Consider the following 20,022-nt stretch of genomic DNA (forward strand, 5'->3'; position numbering starts at 1 on the left):
CACAGAGAGCCATTGCACTTGGTCTGTGGAATTCACCAAGGCGCTTTCACAAGCAGCCCAGAAGAATGTAAATAATATTACTAGTTATTGCTGGTTCTAGTAGTTCACATGGGCCTCGCAAGCAATCCATGGTGATGAACATTATGACACCAGCCATAGTACATGCTATGCGTAGTCCACAGTAGAGCAGCATGGGGCATTCACCAAGGAGTGACTGGTCTTAAACTTCCAGCCATGGTGTACACTATACAGAATCCACATCAGAGTGCCATCCAGCCAAGGTTTCTCAGGAGTTTACCCATAAAAGGCAATAACAAGCCTCACTATAAGCCTGAAGATTCCATCTTGCGGCTGCGGGGTGAAATGTTTAGTGTGGCCAATATAAAACCACCCATAGAGAAAACCTGAAGAGTTCACTCAATAGGGCACAAAGACAATAAACAGGAATGGTTATTATATATCTAGCCTTGATATGCACACAGCCCTAGTTGTCCCTCATAATCGTAGTTGTGGGAATTGGATAGTCATTCCAGAGGTCATCTTCGGAAGAGTCATTTTCCTTAATTCCAAGTGATTATCTATATTGCTTATGTTTGCCTGAAGAAAGTTTCAGATTTTTGGGAAGTGCATGGAGAAGAAGGCTCAATTGAAGCAGCCCTTGTACGGAGGGATAGTGATCGGAGGTGCCAGTTTGGAATGGAGTGTTCTCTTTCCGCACACACTTTGAGCTTTGGGTGGATCAAAGTTAGGCCTTCCACAGACCGAGCAAGAGAATTAAATCCGAGTAGAGAAAACATGGAGCCCAGAGGAGCAGCTGGCTTGATGTTGAAAAGCAATGGTGTTCAGAGATGCCTCTCTTGACAGCAAGGTTCTTTAGGCTGTCTTAGACATAGGGATGGTAAAATGTCTTGTAAGTGGTGGACAATTATAGTAAAGTGGCTGTGACTCAACTTCTGTCCACTACAATGTGCTCCAAAAAAAACATGAAAGTGATGTAATTTCCATTATTTACCAGGTCCCTCTCGCCTATCAAGAATATCCTTATTGAGACTTCTTGACTTCTTGCCAGAAGATAATTCAATACCATTTTCCCTTTCTATATGGATACTTCAAAGTGGCCTATGAGGACTCTTCCTTTTTAGTGAAAACATCATTTAACAAATGTATATGCCACTTCGTAGATCTTTACTAAAACACAAAGTGAACATGTTTTTGTGGCTGCAGGTTTAGATTTAAATCTCCAAATTCAATCCTGAATATCAAACTAAAGTCCTAGTATAAAGATACTGAAAGTCACTGCCAGTGGAATTATGTGGCAGGGGAAGAGCCACATTATTCGGTACGGCTCGGTAAATTATGCGGCAAGAAAAAAGCAAATTATGTGGAGTAACGTGGCACATTTTGTAATATTACTGCTTCATTGTTTTGTCATTTTTACGCTTAACACTGCCTAGGCATTGTTTGCACCTCATAAGTACCAGTTTACTATTCAAATACATCAATAAGCAACAGAAAAGGGCCTTCTACTGCGCAGCAAAATGTGTCGCTGCGTTTGCAGTAACTTTTGAAATGTCTGAGGTAAAAAAAAAAATTGTTAAAATCTGTAGATTATGCAACAGTCAATGAATTATGGGCCAAAAGAGGCAAATTCATACTTATGGAGAAAAAAATGCCAGAGCCACACAATTGCATAATTCAAGATGCCCTGCAAAGTGTAGTGGGTATGTGACGCTGACAGAGAGTATCATGTACTAGGAGTAGTGCTAGCTGTTTGTAGAAACATAAAATAAACTGTTCTTCTGCTGCATCAGGTGCAGTTAAAGGCAAAGGTACAATTGTGAACCAGTATTCTAAAACAATAGATTTAACAGATTAGCTTTATGAACCCACATGTATACAATTCTCAGAAAGCAAGGAATCTGTAATTGTAGCTACGTTCTAATGCATATTTATATTTACACCACTTATAGAAACAAGCATTGGAAAAAACAACAGGTCTGGCCTTGGCCACAGACCTATTGGCTTAACCAAAATCTTTGCTATGGTTTATCATTATTTATCATTCCAGAGAGGCACACTTTCGCGATCTTGGAATGATCCACTAATGAGAAAATTCAAAAAGCAGTTCCACGATGGCTACCATGGCATAAATATGAAGCCAAATGCGTGTAGCCCACAGCAGTCATCTTACATTGCTTTTTGTTATGCTTTATGGTAAATAAAAATAAAAATTGCAACTACAAAGTCAATAAGCTCTGTAACCAAGGACAGACCCATTGCCATTGTCAGTGCTTGGTCACATCTGGTGTGAGCTGCAGATCTGGAGGTATAACACCAATAAAAATAGCTTATGCTTTGTTACCACTATGTCCATAGATTTACCCTATTTAGCTGGATAACAGAAGCACTTCTTATTTACAGCACCTTCCATCACTAGTCTTACTCTTGGCAGCATTAGAGGTGCCAGCCTTAGTATCCAACAGTTAGCGGAACAAGAAAAATAATAGCGCTGCAATCATTAACAATAGTGGATTTAAAAGATATTCCTTGGGTTGTTTAGCACAGGACAAGTCCAGAGAATAGGGTGTCTTGATTTATGTCGCACGTTGCAGAGCCTGCATTGCTCCACAATAGTTAGTTTATTCCAGGAGCCTTCTGTGCCACAACAAACCAACTCAGTAAATCGAAGCATGAGTCTACATGCAACGCTAGCAATGAGTGTTAGAACCACACAACATTTTAGTGTTTGTCCCTTCCCTGGAGCATAGCCTCGCTACCATCTCTCTGAATGACAGTATTTTATATTTCCACGCCTCACTTTTAGGAAATTACTTTTTTTCTTTCTCCGTAACCACTTTATGAGGTGCACGGCTGGCCAGCTCTCTCCATTGTGTGCATCTCCCTCTTAAATATCTGCCCCATGCTCTGTGTTGCTATCTCTCTCATGTGCTTCATTTTCACTGCTAAGTTCCCTTCCCACCCTTTGTGATGTTTTCTCAATTGTGTACTTCTCCCCATGTTGCTCTCCCTCGTGTACTGTCTTCCCCTCCCCTAAACACTCCCTTTTGTGTCCTAGCTTCACTAGTTCCTCCGTTGCACCCCATATCTACCATCTTTAAAAAAATAAAAAATAAAAAATAAAAAACACTTTAGTTGCTGCTACCCCCCGCCTAAAAATAAAAAAAGCTTTAGCAATACTACTTTTTTTTTTGTTTTAAATGTACTGATATATCACAGATGGGTAAGTAAAAACGGGGTGCACATCATTTTTTAGACGCACATGCATGACGCATGCATGTGCATGCCTACAAAATGACACAGCGGTCATTATGCCTCCCTTGTTTTCAGATGCTGTACAGCACCACCAAAAAGCACTGTTAAGGCCACCAGGTACTAAACCTGCAAGCTGTTTGCTTTGCCAGTGCTTGTTTAGTACTGAAACTTAGGAATGGAGGCCCATCTTTATATCTGGCATTAGTCTGAATTTTTCCTGAAGCAATGGGTCGGCCTACTTCAGCCACTGGTTAAATTCCCTTTGGGTGACTACATTGTGCTCTTCCATAAAGAGCACTTTCACACACTAGGTTGCTCGGTTTAGTGCCAGGGCTTTTTGATTTGAGATTATAAATTCCTTAGAGTTTGATTTTTTTTTTCCCTTTCTTGCTTCTTTCTCAAAGGCAAGAGGCTGGCAGCCAATACAAATCAGATTTGTCATTTCTAGGTCTGTGTTAGCCAAGGCCTTTGGATTTTACTAAAAATATTACATAGTTACTGACAAGGGTTTTCAGCCAAACACGATCCATTAGTCTGCGATTGTGTCATTCACATTTTTCTTCCACCCACTCCAGCAGGCAGCAAGGGGCAATGTTAGCCCACTTCAGCCTTTGACTGACATCACTACGAGTTCCGGCATGCTGCCTTTCACAAGGAGCACATCCACACACTACATAGTTCAGTGCTAGGGACTATTATGGTAATGTGTACTTTTTTCAAGACCAAAAAAAATTTGCCTTTGGACAATGTTTTTTTTTTCTTTTTACATTTGATGAAGGCCTGGTGGCTTCCGGACAATAAGGTTTGCGAAAACCAAGACAAAATAAAATAATTGCCAAAAGTCTGGTGGCCAACGTCAGACCTACTGCCTTTGCCAATGCTCGTTATTCTTTGCATTAGGGCCGTGGCAGCCTTGCACGCACTGTTTACAACAAAATACTCCAAGACTTCGAGATGGCTTGGCATTCAAATACAGTTGCAGGACATGTCATGTCAGGATAGATGACGCCGCCTCTTTCAAATAAAAAGCACCCACTTCCCAGAAACATTAAACACTCTAAATGTGCATGCTAGTACCTGGTGACAGCTGTGTGCAGGGTGCTATTCTGCCTCCTGTCTAAATACTGCCTGGAAAACATGTGCAAACTTGGAACTGGATAGTCTCTATTGGCTGAGAGCCAATTCGTAGGTTGTAAGAGCCTTGGGGTGCCTGCCAATGAAGACCCTGCTATACTGACCTATAAAGACTACAGAGGGAAAGGCGAGTGATGTGCAGCTGTGATTACACTTGTGCATGCTACGTCTATTGGTTAGTATTCGATGTGGATATTTAGGTAAAGGGCTCTTGAACCCCAAGGCGTCTCTGTCTTGAGCCTATGTAACAGAATTATCAAAACCTATTTCAACGACACTCATTTTATCGACCTGAGAAAGCGGAAAGGCTTAGAGGACAGAGGAAACCGTGCTGCAGTTATGGGGTCATACACAATTTCATGCAGTTGGATGCATTAGTCCACCGATCACTCAGACCATAGCGCTTCAAAGCTTAATGACAACCTTTACAGGTAACTATGGGGTTTGATGGCCACTAAACAGTACAATCAACACAGATATTCACAAGGAAAATCTATTTTAAAAAGCCATATAGTAAATGTCAGTGAAGATTTGATATTTGTAAAAAAATATGGTGGTTCAGTCACCCATCCCATTTCCAATAAATATAAACAAAGACAAATTCGGAAATGAGTGCCAACTATGGGTGATGGAGGAAGACACATTACTAGGCTTCTCAGAAGTTTGCGCAAGTTCTAGGGGTAAAATGTAACACCAGGGAAAGATAATACATTGCATCTGGCGCCATCCAGTGGTGTACCCACGTAAGCTGCCTCAAAAATATAGGCAGTAACTTGCAATTAAAATATATAAACAAATGTTTCTGAGGAGGCCGGGACTAGAATGCGCAAGGGCTGGGAAATATCTCCTCTGCCCACGCCCCTGTGCGTAGCATCTAGCAATCTTCTAAATCCTTGCAAACAGTATACTCTCCAGTACCCAAGCAAGAGAGGTAAACATAAGCAGAAAAGCATTCTGAAATAAACCAAAGTAAATGTGTAATAATCGCCAGCGACTCGGGTATACAGTACTCGACTACTTCCAAAAACATGGAACACTGTGCAAAACGTTGCAGAGCCATCATGGGGAAAACGAAACGTAACTTGTATTTGTAAAGCGCACGTTCACAAAGAAGGATATCTTGGCGCTGAATAACAGATGTTATTGTTACCCAACTCAATGGTACTCATTTTATCGACCTCAGAAGGATGAAAGGCTGAGTGGACCCACCAGGTTTTGAGGCTGTGACCAAGAGGTCGAACACAGGCCCTTGCAGTGGACGCAGAAGTTCACTGAGCCACCAGACCCGGCCTACAATACATGTTAGCACTTTTCAATATCACACACTGTTATGTCAGTGGATGTACACAACAACGTATCCCCCAATCCTTCATCATTTGATCCGCTGTTAAAAAAATGTAATTATAAATCTCCCATTAGTAAACCCTGTGAGAAGTCTTTTTTTGTAATGGGATATTAGTAAATAACGTAGAGTTCACCTGTCCTCTGTATTTCTACCTCACACTGCACAAAGGCCAACGTAACAACATATTTTTCAAAAATAATTTTCTTGCAGTGACATTCTCTATGCATAATACTCTTGCATGTAAAGTGGTGAGTTTGCCCTCTTTTCAAGTAATATACAGAGTTATTTCTTAGACTTCGGTATATAATTTACGCAAAAAGGTTAGTTAAAAAGTGCTCCATGAGCCCTACTGTGCATATCTGTGTGAGATGAGGACTCTGCATTGTAGTCATATTTGAATGCTGCATCTCAATATTCCTTAGCACTTACATATCACCTACATATCACCAACATACCCGTCTGCCAACTGAATTCATGCCATAAGGCTGTCTTTCAGCCAATTTTGAATTTGATGCAATTAGCATCAAGCATGCTGGGATTTGTAGTTTTATTCTTCATGTTACAAGTACGGGCTCATTAGTCCTAGCACACACATGCCTAAAAAAAAAACATCACTACACAATTGGTACCTATGGATTAACTTTGTTTTGTGAGCCAAGAGGTGTGAACCCTCACTTGTGGGTGGGCAGTACCATCATAGACAGAAGAATATATTTGGACAGAAACTACCTTATTCCAGAACGTATATAAATGTTGTTTGTTCCAGGGAAACACACAATCCACGTGAAAAACAATAAAGCAATAAATGAACAGTCAGAAAGTGGGTGAAGCATAGCTGGAACCACATACCTCCACGATGCTCCGCAAGTCTCGTACATACATCCTCTCCGTCTCAACAATCTCAACAACCACTCGCTCCACATAGCTAAGCTTGTGAGTGATCACCGCGACTTTGGATGCAAATGGGGAATGTGAGCTCGAGACCCTCAATCCTCTGGGGTTCCCTGTATTATTGTTGTTGTTGTGTGTCTGGTTGACCTTCGGGAAGGTCACATTATCCACATGGTGATTGTCGTATTCAAGAGCCTCCAGAGCATCTTGCCTTCGGTTCTGGGAGGAGGTCGGAAGCACGTGGGTCATGCTGGACCCAGCACTGCTATTCTCCAGTAGGCAGTGGCTGTTTGGCAGGGAGTCCGAGGAGGCTGTGGATACCAGGCTTATTGGGCGATCAGAGTCGGAAACATCAGTGCTGAGCGAGGTCGCAATGGACATTCGGTCATTGCTGCTGGAGGATGAAATAGCAGAGAGCCTGGACGAGTCTGGAAAGAAAAGAGAGTGATAAAACAAGAGTGATGATCAGGGCCGAGCTTAAAAAAAAAACTTTGACTGGACAATGTTAGCTTTGATGTCAGCAGCCATTCTCTTCTTAGTCTTGAATTGCATTTACAGGTGTATATAATCCATAACATACTGAACTAAATATCCGGAGATAAAATTCTCATCAAAAGAACAATATCAGTGACCCCATCCAGTGTTTCTTATTTACTACTGGGCCATAGTACATCAGCCGACCGTGAAATTATTGTGACAAACTCACAGATTTGAAGTTCAACACCAAAACTGTGAAAATTGACAACAGCTGCAGCATGGGCAACCGAGAATAATCAGATTTCTGTCTATCTAGACTAGAGGAATGACTTTTTGCCCCGGGACGCAGTGCAGAGACATACCCACCTACTGGCTCCATGCCATTGCTGTTCTAGCCCCTCTGCTGCACTTTATGTTTTCAGCACTTATTACCATTATTTCATTGCTGATTGATTGATCTAATGTCTGAAATGCGTTTATTCCGTTATCTGATGGTCAAATAACTAAAACTAAAGGAGGCGGAATGTCAATGGCTGAAATCAGAAAAGCCCAGTCCATGGGTGAGGTAACAGAAGACCTGAGTAGGTAAGAGTGAGCTGAAGAGAATATGCCCGTGCCCTTAACCCAAGGAAGGTGAGTAAATCAGTCTACACAGCCACGCACCCTGCACAAGCCTTCCCTGCAAAAACATCACGAAACCTTTAATGCCGTTCCTGGATGAGCCATCAAATGAAACCCAAACCAGGTCAGGGTTTATAAAGCAAAGTAAGTGGTATTTCCCTTGTAAAGAGCACTGTTTTGTACGTGAACTATACACCTGCGTAAGCGCACCTTGAAAATGTAATTCATGTAAAACAAAAGCATTTAAAAAATCATGGCTCTATAACTAGAGGGCATGGTAGCTTTTTTTTCTGACAATAAAGAACAGAATTTTTTTTTTCTTCCTGGAGGCATGACGTACGCTTGTACGGTCCTAGCAAACCGTGTCCATTTGCGTAACTCACGACCTCATCCTGCAAGCTAGGGCAGAGCTGCCACCGGTGTTTGGCGCCCCATCTTCAAACTCGAATGAGGTAGACGAAGCACCCCCAGTTAAAGAGTATTTAGGAGTCGGATGGCTACAAACATTTCAATAACAGGTTCATGACCGTCTGCACAGGTAGGTCTGATGGCATCCTTTGATGGAAACAATGGGAGGTCTGTAGGAGCCTCTGGTGGAGGAAAGCACTATTTAATTAACAGAGAGGCAGATACTGACTGAGGAGGCACTCTTTCACTGCGAGCAAAGAACAGAGGCTGACTTTGTGAAATCAGAATCCATTATAGTCCACGCCACTGATCGCTAAACTACAAATTACAGGGTAGCTCAAATGCTACACAGTTAGTTATAATTGTCAACCAAGCCATGGCCAAAGAGTAAAGAACAAGTGACAATCTCAAAGTGCAAAATGGATGCTGAAAGAAAAAGTAGCTGTTCGCGATCACTGGAGTGATGCAGTCTCATGCAAGAGGTCGATAACGTCAAATATTGTTGGTGCAAAGAATCCGGATCAAAACTGAAGAGTCATTCTGTGTCCAGGATAGTGTCCTAAGTAAAGTGGGCCAGTGACCCTCCTAAAGTGCTGTACAAAGGGAACCAACCAGTTAGCCCTACAAACACCTAGTGGTGACACCGAACTGGGCTGCCAGAGCTCACCCACTGGCCTAGCAGGGCAGCCCCGATGCCCGCTCGAGGGCAGGTGAGGAAGCTTGCACTACTGTGTGGATGCACCTTCATTATTCAGCTTGCACAACAATGCCCCATCCATAGCTGCGGAATCGACACACAAACTTCACACAAGCAGCCGTCAATGGTCAGCTGCAGACCAATGCACTTTCATCAAACATACAAGGTCAGGGAAGTCTGAACCGACCGAGAGATCTAGAGTCCAAGAGAGGGGGCTCCTCAGAACCCCATCTAACCCTTGAGACTTCCTTCAGTGACCCCTGCTCTGCTCCCTAACACCTGCTACCTCAAGGGGCTTGATATGTGGGTGCGGTCAGTACAGAAATGTTTTCTATGTGGCTCTGTAGGACTCGATTGTTTTACTTCAACTTCTCCGTGAAGGGGGATGTCTGTCTCTTTGTCGCCAAAGATCTGATGGCTACACATTCACCCCTCCTCACAATGAAGAGAATGAGTTATCTAGGGTTGTTCCAAAAGGCGAAAAAATAATAGCAATAGCTAATTCTTCCTTCTATCTACTGTCACCCTACAAAGAGCTACAATCACCCTTGCACTTCTCCACGGTGTCCCTCGCTGCGTCACTCCCCAGATCTCCATCATAGCCACCTCTGCATTTGTCTACGCATCCAATCCTCTTTGTTACCCAAACTTGTTTTTATTTCAGACTATCTCCACCCCTCATGTTTCTTGCCGCACTGCAGACTTTATCCTCCATTCTGAACCCAACTCCACCTACGTGGAAGACCATCACTCGTTCACCACCTTCTTGGTTATATCATGTCCGTCACCTATGAGTGTGCCATCTATTAAGACCTTGTCCCTCTTTTCACTTCATGACGTCTGCATCCCTTTGCACAACTCTCAATGTAACATCAGTCCTCTCCACCTCTCCAAGTCAGAGGCCTCGATCCCCACCACACTGACAAGCACGGTCTGGGGCACAGTACCTCCATCTGGTTAAAGGGACCACTGAAGCAATATGCTCCGCATTATCCTTCCAAGTGGAGCTGTCCAAATTTATATGGTACCATACTCCAAATCTTCAGCCCACACGCAGTGATCGAAAATGACTATTACCCAAAAAGGAGGAACCTACACCTGATTTCCTTTCCAACTTTTAGATTATTTCAACTCCAGAAATGTTATTCCACAGTAAAGTTATATAAAATCTCATGGCCAAAATATATTTGGACTGACCACGCATTCTTTTCCAAGGCATTCCCATAAAATGCCAAATTCATGCTACTGTCAACTTGCATCCTCACAATCGACATGTCATGCACATTTGTGTGATGCATTTTCATCATTTGTATGCCCCACAGCGCTTTTGCAACCCGGGTGTCCTTTACGATTCTGGAGCCGTCTTTGACTGGAGTCAAAGTGATCTTTCTATGTTGTATTTGGTTGCGTCTTGTAACATTTAGAGGCAAGTCCTACTGGATGGTTATGGGTAAGGCTGGAGTATACTGAAGTCATGAATTATCATTGGATAGTGGCTGTGGAAGGCGGGATACACTAATGTATTGTTTAGTAACAGAATGAATTCATGCCAGTGGAATTATAGGATTCTGCAGATTTAGCATTTCCCTCATAATTACACATTTGCCACACATTACACCACCAGTACATAACTTGCAGATTTCACAAAAAGAAAGCTGTTTCTACCTACAACGCATCAAAAGGTACTACACAAAAAGAATCACATGTGGTTCTGCACAACGGGAGACCTTTTGCAAAGGTTAACAGAGCATCATTCAGTAGCAGATTGCTGTACTGAGGTGTTAAATGGTACTAATGTGGTGCATCTTTGTTCATACCATACTAATACTTCCGAAATACAAAAGTATTATGAAACAATACTGCTACATATCATCTCGCGTTATTCTGCACCATATGTCTTTACAAGGACCCTGTTGTGCGTTTCTTTTGCTGGGGTGCACGTTGCCCACTGCTGGGCATGAGATGGCTGTTAAGTATGGAGCCATATTTTCCTTGTACGGGTTATGAATGCAACAAGTACACACCAAACACGTTCCCTGTGACATCAGCACAGATGCTGATATCAGACACTTCCCATTTTGCACAACAAACATTGACCTAATAGCATTCAAATAAACACACACACCTGCCAGGTGGCTTCATCTATTTGAATGCTGGGAGCACCGTGAAAACGAAAAAAGGGCGAACAAACAGCTTCAGTATTCCAAAGGTAAATACACAAAGATGCACACAGATATGAACACAGAGAGGCTGGTTCGAACAATGCCGTGTGTGTGTGTAATTTCTTGGCTCATTCCCTCCTATATAGGATCAGGTGCCCACGATGGATGTTCGTCCCTAAACTCTGGAGCATACTTTTCAATAGCCAAACACATACGGACAGGTGAGACGAGTGTGCACGCCCCCGCATGCCATCTACGTGAGATTACTGCAACTGGAGGGACCAGTCGGGGGCTCGAGTATACAGAGTAGCTGGGACCAATGTCGTTCCCTATGGCCCAGTGTTCTCACCAAACAACTGGTGAATCTCAAAGTAGTAGCCAAAAGCAGGCAGAAGAAAATATGCTTCTGTGCAACACCCGCGTACAGATGAGGCTTCATTTAGACAGCTGTGTATCATTTAGACCAGCATGATGGCTCGGAGTGAAACGCTCGCTGCTGAGAAATGCGGTGATCTGCTGGTCATAAGTTTGAATCTCACCAAGGAAGAGTTAGCCCTTTAATTTTAAGAGGTCGGTAAAGTTAGTACCATTTGATTGGGTAATAACACTCCTTATGTTACAGCGTAGGGGAGTGCAGAATTGTGATTTGAAGCACTTCATGTGTTTATTTTTTTAGTACAGTTGCAGATCCTTTCATTTTCCCCACCATGGATGATAATCTTATTGAATAACTATGGGGTAGAAAACGTGCACACTAAAACAGTTAAGGCCTTTTACGCTAACCTATTTCTGGCTGCCCACATGTGAGGTGACTCGGGTGTATAGACCCCAGGCACACTTCAATGGAAATAGAAACAATTATACAATAACCATCACACCTTTATTAGTAATGAAATGCAGCAAATTCCAAGACCACATTCAGGCATAGTAAAGTGGATCTGGGTATAGCAAAGGAGGCACTTCATTTAGGACACATGTCCAATGTTGGTTCATGAAGGCTGCAGCCGTGCTAAACTGTTATTTCCTGTCCACAGACCGCTTTTGGCTCTCTGACGCTCAAATACAGCGGTGAACCACACCAAAAACGTACAACGGGCTTCACAGCCTATTGGTTACCACTGTTTAACGTGTTTGTCACTCATTTGCTTGCTTTTTATGTGATGGTGTTCCTTACTCTTCTTGTTGTTTGTCCGTCTCCAGGGGCCTAGCTTCCTTACCATCCTTATGCTGCTACCATGCTCTGTTTTTTGTATCCTTCCTGTCAGGAAAACAGCCATTTGTGATGTTGCAGGATAAATTAGAGCCCAGCCATTGCTTACCATTGGTTGGTTTTATTGTCACTCTAATGAGCTTACTTTTTTATTAATTTCCTTGATTGGGCTTGTCTTCCTCTTTTTAGGTCAAGCATAAGCGTATAACCTCTTGAACACTTAAGTATACTTCTTCTCTTGGCTTCCAGCTATTTAATGTGTTAGTTTCAGTGTCATTTAAAAATGACATTTCCGGGTTTTTGAGAGACGGTTGGGTAAATGTGGACATTAATCACAGAGCTGTGCTGGCTCACGTTTCATCCGGCCCTCTTATTTCACCAGAGACACAACTTGACATTTACATAGCCACCTACTATGTTGCCTCGCAGCACAGCGGGATTTGATGAGGGGTGAATGTGGTCTGGGGAGGTGGCGTGTTGTGTTGTGGGAGGGGGGGGATAGCTTTGATTTTTATATATTTTTTTAAACTAAACGTTGGGAGCTGTTAAAATAAATTCTTTTGTCAGCACCTGAGATGGTCTGTGGGCTTGTTTTTGTTTTTTAAAACAAGACATTTGTTGTGTGTGTATATATATATATATATATATATATATATATATACATAATATAATGTGGGTGTGTTGACACGTCTGTATATCGCTGAATGGCGTGTCAATATTAAGTCCTATTTCTAGTTTTGTGCCCATCCCGGTTTTTAGTTCTGAAAATCTGGTCATCCTAAAAATAGTTCCTGCGTCATTTTGTAGGCTCTCAAGCATAATAGAGCATGCACACACCTACAACCCGACCTGGCCGCATCGTTGCACTTTAAAAAAATATTTTTCTGCATTTCAGAATGCTACACAGCTTCTTGACAATGCTGTAGAGCATGGCTAAAAGGCACTGGCAAAACGAATAGGTCTAAAAGCAAGACCTATTGGCTTTGCAATTGATGGTTCAAATGTACCTTTGAGCACCTACATTTTTTTTATTTATTTGGCAATGGACTGGCTGATTGAGGCCACCAGGCCTTTCTTTCATGGCAGGAGGCAGACCTCGCCTCCCTTTTAAAGGGAGGTCAGTATACCTCTGTGGGTGGGTGCAGTATGTGAATGCACCCGCCTAGAGGGGCATGCCAGGGAGTACATTTATCCCACTTAAAGGGTGTTCTTGTCCCACAGACTGTGCGTCTCCCAGCAAGGTTCTTGTTTCTGTACCCACATCTGTAAAGGCAAAGGGTTTCCCCATTTGCATGGGGACCAGGCCATCAAGTAAATGAGAGAATGACACTTTATTACCATGCCTGTACACCTTTAACACCGGTGCAATCCATATTACAGAAGTGTGTGTGTGTGGGGGGGGGGGGGGGGGGGGGGGGTTGCACAAGCATCCACAGTCCCATCTTTAATACCAAGGTAATGGGCGCTTTATATAACACGACCCAGGATACTTGCTCTACAAGTAGGAGTCCTGGTATGGGGAAGTGGTTGTCACGTTCAGATCTATCAAATTTTAAATACAACTTCAAAAGCGGGCTGAGGAATGTAAACATAAAATGGTCCAAACGGATGCTGCTGAAACCTGGGTGCAGTCTCGGTTAGAAGGCTCTCAGTTTCACTAAAAGACCTCTCCAGGCATCCGTTGCACGCATCTTGCATAGTCTGCTCGACTGTTCCTCCCCATATTATTTCAAATACTTGGCAACTACTTAATAGTAACTTTAAAAAAAATAGGCACCACATCTGCCATTTTTAAGCAGTGTAAATAAAATGTGGTATTATTTCCCAAAGTAATGGTACTCTATTTACGGTCTTTGAAAGGCTGGAATGCTAAATCATATTTAAACTAATGACCTGCTGACTAATATGAGGTACACGATGTCTCTGCACTGCTCACTGCTGTTGTGATATGAAATCCGTAACAGCATGCATGATTTACATCTGGGCTTCTCAAATAAATAAATTAGGTGGTCAACACACCAACAGGGCTGTTACACTCCTCTCACCTGCATCCCTATAAAAGGCACAGTCCAAATTATGAAACTTTACATGCATCTCTTCCCTGTCCCTCTCCTTTGTTACAAGCCCTCACCTACAGCTCAGAACTATGACTCAGGTTCAGGGCCTTTAACAACCATTATAGCCCTTGGCAGCTGCAGGATTTTGACAAAAGTGAAACAAGGCAGTTAACTTTTGTGGGAATTTGATGCCATTCGTGAGGATTCTGAGACAAATGAATTACTTTTCAGAGGTACCTAGAGAGTTCAACTACTTTCTGGTATGTGAAACAGCCCCACCTCTGCCACTACCGTGCTCGTGCCCACCACCCGTGTCCTCATGCCTCTCGAGCCTCTGTGTGCGTGCATCACGCTCCTGGGCCCGGAGTTTGTGTCCCCGGCGGGAGCCACAGAAATCACAAAAGTTGTGGAGTAGTAGCAAGAGCAGGAGTTGGAACTGTGGAACTGTGTTGGAGCAGTGTTGTACAGCTTGGCTACAGAGCTTTTGCCATGAAGTGAGTCCGAAAGCCATTTCGCCTGGTGAGTTAACGATGGCAGCCGGGGGATGTGCGGCCGGATTGATTTAACTACATTTAATTTTCCTAATTGCGCTTGTGTGGCGCTGTGCAGACAGACATCAGGACTGGTTGGACGTGGTATTTGCTGCAAGAACTGCGGTTACGTGGCTAGGCCCACCTGGGACTGCTTAGATTGAGTGGTTAGAGTGGCCTCCGGTCAACCAGTACTGCATATCCTTGGTCTGTCCTCGGGAACCCCATGCGAATAGGTGGATTATATATCTTGCATCTAGCTTTGTGGCTCAAGCAGGGCATATGCTTAAGTCGCACAGGAGTAAATTGCATCCCGTATGGGCTGAGCTCCTTGCTGTAGGGCGCTACTGTGCTCTGCTCCCCGGGGGATCTGGGGGAGTTAGAGCGTACGGAGGATCCATACCTCAGCTTGAGCGTGTAGGGGCCTTGGGATACTACAGCACAAAGAAGAATTATTATGGAGTTTCTGGTGATGTTAAGAGACACCATATAAGTAGAGAAAAGGTACCAAGCGGATAGATAAAAGGCCAGTAGGATAGCTGGAAACAAGGAGTAGAAAAGCTGACCTGGCCTTTGAGCGTGGACAAGTAACGTGGTGTGTGAAGGCGGCGGAAGTGGCAATTTAGGGGTGGAAAAAGTTATTTTTATTCACACAGAAGAACCATCTCCTGGGAAAACAAATATACAATGCCCCCGAGCAAAAGAAGAACACATGGGGGTTGTGTCCTGAAGAAGGGATCGAAAAACATCACTTGGAAAAAGAGAACGCCTAAGGAGTGCCAATCCTTAGGAGATATTGGTATTAGCCCTGAAGGAGGAAATATTTCTCCTATTTTACAACATGAGGACGTCCCAACAGGCATCAGGGAAGAACCTGGTGTAACGCCTTTGGGTCAATCAATTAAAGAATTTGTGGGGAAGTATTTCAAAGGGAATGCTGATGTATCCCAGCATACTTTAAGTAAAACAAAACCTTGAATGCTGTTCAGAGACAGGATGAACAGATTAGAACAAGTGACTATTATTTTGGATTCTTTAGGGAATGGGGATCTATCCACAGGGGAAGGGATGGGTAGGAATATAGGGGGGAGTGCCCTTATTGGAGCCTAGATTATCTTCAACTCCCCGCCTCTCCCCCCTTGTAGTAAATAATTACATGATTGAGGAAAGATCCCTGTTTTATACTACAATCGAGGAGGAGGGGTTAGAAGAGGAAGGTAGGGATGCCCACGGAGTAGATTCTTCCTCTCCTGTAGCCAGGCAGTCTGCATTACGTATAGATAGTACTGCAACTTCAGCAGCATCTGTATTAGAGGTTATGCCCCTTATGCAGAAAACCTTACAGGCCATTTTACAACTATTGAGTGTGAATAATAGGCTGGGTAAGTCACATAAAAAACAACTATAGGGGATTATGAAAAAGCAGAAACAAGTAAATGTATGCCAGTACTTGTGTGGCCAGTGCTAGAGAAAAGGGACCAGGAGTTGGGCACGTCCACAGAAAGTAGAGAAGGAGGGCCTATAAAAACATCGAATTTACCAGCGGAATATATATCAAAACAGCCTATGCAGGTGATAAAAAGGGGTTGAGGTGCTAGGGACTATATACCATATTTTACTACAGTAAGAGGTAAACAGAGGCACATCAAAAGGAAAGGTCCCACGAAAAGAGGGGGGCGGGGAGAATAGAGCAGCATAACATCTCAAGAGTAGTCCCACGACAGAGGCATGAAATGGGCACCTGCAAGAGGGGGAGTGTGGCTCAAAGGGGACCTAGAGTAGTAGACACAGAAGACATGCGGTTAACAAAGGAGAATAGGTACCCCCAAGTGGTCGTAATGGAGGAAAGTAAGGAAGCTGCTGGTATTAAAAGAAAGGTAATTTGTGCAAAAAAACAGGGATGAAGTAAGTATAGAACAACAGGAGAAGGGTGGTCCCCTTATTGCTATCCAGGGGTCATGGAAACATGAGGAAGATAGAGGGCCATGATGGAAGAGTGAGTCTGTGGGTATACTTGGAACCTTGGAAAAGGGAGACTGGGAGGAAGCGTCAGAAGAAGCTTAAGCCCTTGAATCGCTTGCGCCTATTAGAAGTTATGGGTAAACGTCCCGGTTTATGTATGATCGGCTCAGAGGATATTAGGCAAAGAGGGTTCACGGAAAATCTTGTAGGGAATGAGGTAACAAAAGCCCTTTTCTACTTAGGATAGTTAGACAATTGGTACAGAGGGAGGATAAGTAATTAGAGAAGGAGGGTATAAGATTGGTACAGATGTGGGAGTTGGAGAATGTAGAGAGCAGTCACAGAGTCCTCAACTGTCACGGAGGGCTGCTCCCAGATCAAGAACCATATAGTTTAGTAGGTACCCAAAATCCAAGAATGTGTGTGGATAGAAGTACGGGCAGGCTAAGTGTGACCATAGTAGCCAACCTTAAAGATCCAATGTTGAGGAATAGTTTTGAGCCCCTTTCGAACTCCTTTGAAGATAATAATGGAGGGGAGAGGGAGTGAAGTGATTTGGATTAGAGATTAGATGCTTCGCACAGCCTTTTGGTTCTTTCCTGGAATTTAGGAGGATATAAGAAACATTTAAATCAAGACACATTTAAAGAGATGTTGGAAAAGTATGATATTGTGTGTCTCCAGGAAACGTGGCTGTGCAGAGGACCTGAACCAGTAGATGGCTTTCTAAGGCTCATTAAGTGTTAGACCTGGAAAATAAAGTTGAGGAAAGTGGCGACATAGGATGATATTTTTCCCTTCAGAAGATAAAAGAAATAATTGAGGCTCTTAAGTTAACTAAAGCTGCTGGACCAGATAACCTTCCAGCGGTAATAAGAAAAAATAATGTGGATTGGTGAGCAAGGCTTTCATGTTACCTTTCATAAACTTTTTCATTCCGGATCTGTTCCTGAGAGTTGGAAAGGCGCAATATTTAGGCTAATTTATAAGAAGGATGATGCAACACAACCGAATAATTATCGTAGAATTAGCCCCCCGGACATGGGGGAAAACGGTCTTTGCTAAACTATTACTAGGTCTAATGAAGTCTGCGTTAGAGTTAAATAATTTGATTCCAGTAGAGCAAGGTGGCTTCAAGGAGGGTCATTCAACAATAGACCACTGTTTTAGTCTTTGGGCATTGGCAAAAAAGTTGATAGAGGTACGAGGTTGCCTACTTTGCTGCTTTGTGGATTTTCAATCTGCTTTTGATTTGGTGGATCAGAGTTTGTTATGGGATATGTTGATGCGGCTCAGGATTGACTCAGAACTACTTTTTCTCCTCCAGGAATTACATATGCAGAACTGGGCCCAAGTGATTTTAGATACCTATGGATCTTTATCAAACAAGATTCCAATAAAGAATGGGCAGCGACAAGACTGTGTCTTTGCCCACCTAATGTTTGCCATATTCTTGTCTGATCTGCCAAACTGTATTAAATGAGGCTAGGGGTTTATGCCCCAAAAAAGGATGGGACCCATGTCTCTTATTTACTATACACTGATGACCTAGTGATAGTTGACATGACAGAGTTGGGACTGCAAAGAAAATTAGATGTCTTTCATAACCACTGTCAAAGTAAAAAGCTTACAGTTAACCTGGATAAGACAAAAATAATGGTGTTGGGAAAAAGGAAAGGGGCATTTGCCTAGCACCTGGGAGGTGAAAAAGTAGAAATGGTTGATAAATATAAATATCTGGGTATGTGGTTTAACTCTGAATTAAGATGGCGAGAACATATTGAGTCACTTATATTCACTTCATTAACATCTGTTTAGGGATTAAAGCAGTTTAGTCAGAAGTATGGAGGTCCGTCTCTTCGTCCCATACTCTCTGCCTTTAATGCCATGGTACAGCCTCAATTTCAACATGGGGTGGAAGTTTTAACTTTTGGTGGGAAGTTGAACTGGGATGTGGAAGAGGGTAAATGTGTGAAATGGCTGCTTGCTCTCTTCCCTGCCCCAAAGTATGATCCAGGCTATAAAGGATGAATGTCAAATGATGTGGTGGAGTTACTTAGGAATGTGAGCCGCATTGACATTTTGGTTGAGACTGACCGAGCGAGGGGTAGGCTAGAGAAGATCTGTTACTTTGAGTTTAGCTGCCAATCAGTGGCGCTGAGAACAACAGATCCCTAAGCAGGAGCTGCGCGCCATGGTAAATAAAGGTGCCAGAGAAGAGAATTTATGTTATCTGTAGGGTACAATATATCTACCTAGTTCATGGCGCAAGGTTGGTGCAATGAGGATATATTTTTTCCTATATAGAGGTTTTGCCTAATCCCAAGTTAAGGAATGCGGTGTTAAAACTCAGGATTGGGCTAAACCCATGCTATATGGATTTCAAAACAAGAGCCATAATGAGGAACGATCTGGGCCTATGTACACGTAGCCTCAAAGTAAAAATGTAACAGACAACATATTTTATTGGATTGCGTGTGGTTCTTAGATGAACATAAAAAGTTTTTAAAGCCAGTTTTTAGGGAATATAATGTTATTAACCGGGATCAAGCTCTCAGTCTCTTGGTAAATATGAGATTCTTGAAAGTGACATGTCCCTTAGGCCGATTTTTAAATGAAAGACTGGGTTCCTTAAAGGGGCTCTCAGAAGCCTTGCAAGGGGTGAAAGGGCTGGTTTGTGATGTTTAACTAATCAAGGGTTAGTTTTACAAGGATTAAATTGTTTTACTCACTGATAATATGGTATGGAATATGCAAGTGTTATCTCTATGTATTTAGGATTAGTAATGGCTTGCACCCCAAAGAAATGCAACTAGTTACACCTTCAGGTGTTGCGAGGATTGCTGTTGTACTGTATAATGCTGCCCTATATATTTTATTAGAATTATGAGATGATGATACTCCTATTTTTATATTTTTAGTGTATTGTGTTTTAAGTAATGATTTAATTGTGATTTTAATTGACCTGCGCTTTGTTTTAGGGCTATGGCCGAATAAAGCTTTTTTTTTTTTTTTTTTTTAACCAAACTACTTTCTGAAAGCATGGACTTGGATGTTGTGTATTTCACGTTTACTATCGGTCTTTGTACTGATGGTTGTAGAAAATCAGATTTAAAATTATAGGATTCTTGGGATATTTCCTTTTGAAAATATGGACTGAGCTAACAGTTTGAGTACTGCAACCAGTTTTCTGGGTTGCAATATTGTATTAGGATATCAGAGAAGAGTTTCATGTCACTGCCAGCTTTTGTTTGT

The 20,022-nt window shown here is 42.6% G+C and overlaps 1 protein-coding gene across 1 annotated transcript in view; it reads right to left on the reverse strand.

Moving 5' to 3' along the window:
- Nucleotides 1-20,022, reverse strand: part of PLEKHG3 (pleckstrin homology and RhoGEF domain containing G3) — a 495,850-nt gene that overhangs the window by 184,508 nt on the left and 291,320 nt on the right. The window contains exon 3 of the mRNA XM_069207658.1: nucleotides 6,602-7,071. Within this exon, the coding sequence (XP_069063759.1) occupies nucleotides 6,602-7,071 (470 nt within the window). The remainder of the gene's footprint in view (nucleotides 1-6,601; nucleotides 7,072-20,022) is intronic.

The sequence above is a fragment of the Pleurodeles waltl genome, chromosome 9 (assembly GCF_031143425.1).
Source record: "Pleurodeles waltl isolate 20211129_DDA chromosome 9, aPleWal1.hap1.20221129, whole genome shotgun sequence".
Classification (NCBI taxonomy): domain Eukaryota; kingdom Metazoa; phylum Chordata; class Amphibia; order Caudata; family Salamandridae; genus Pleurodeles; species Pleurodeles waltl.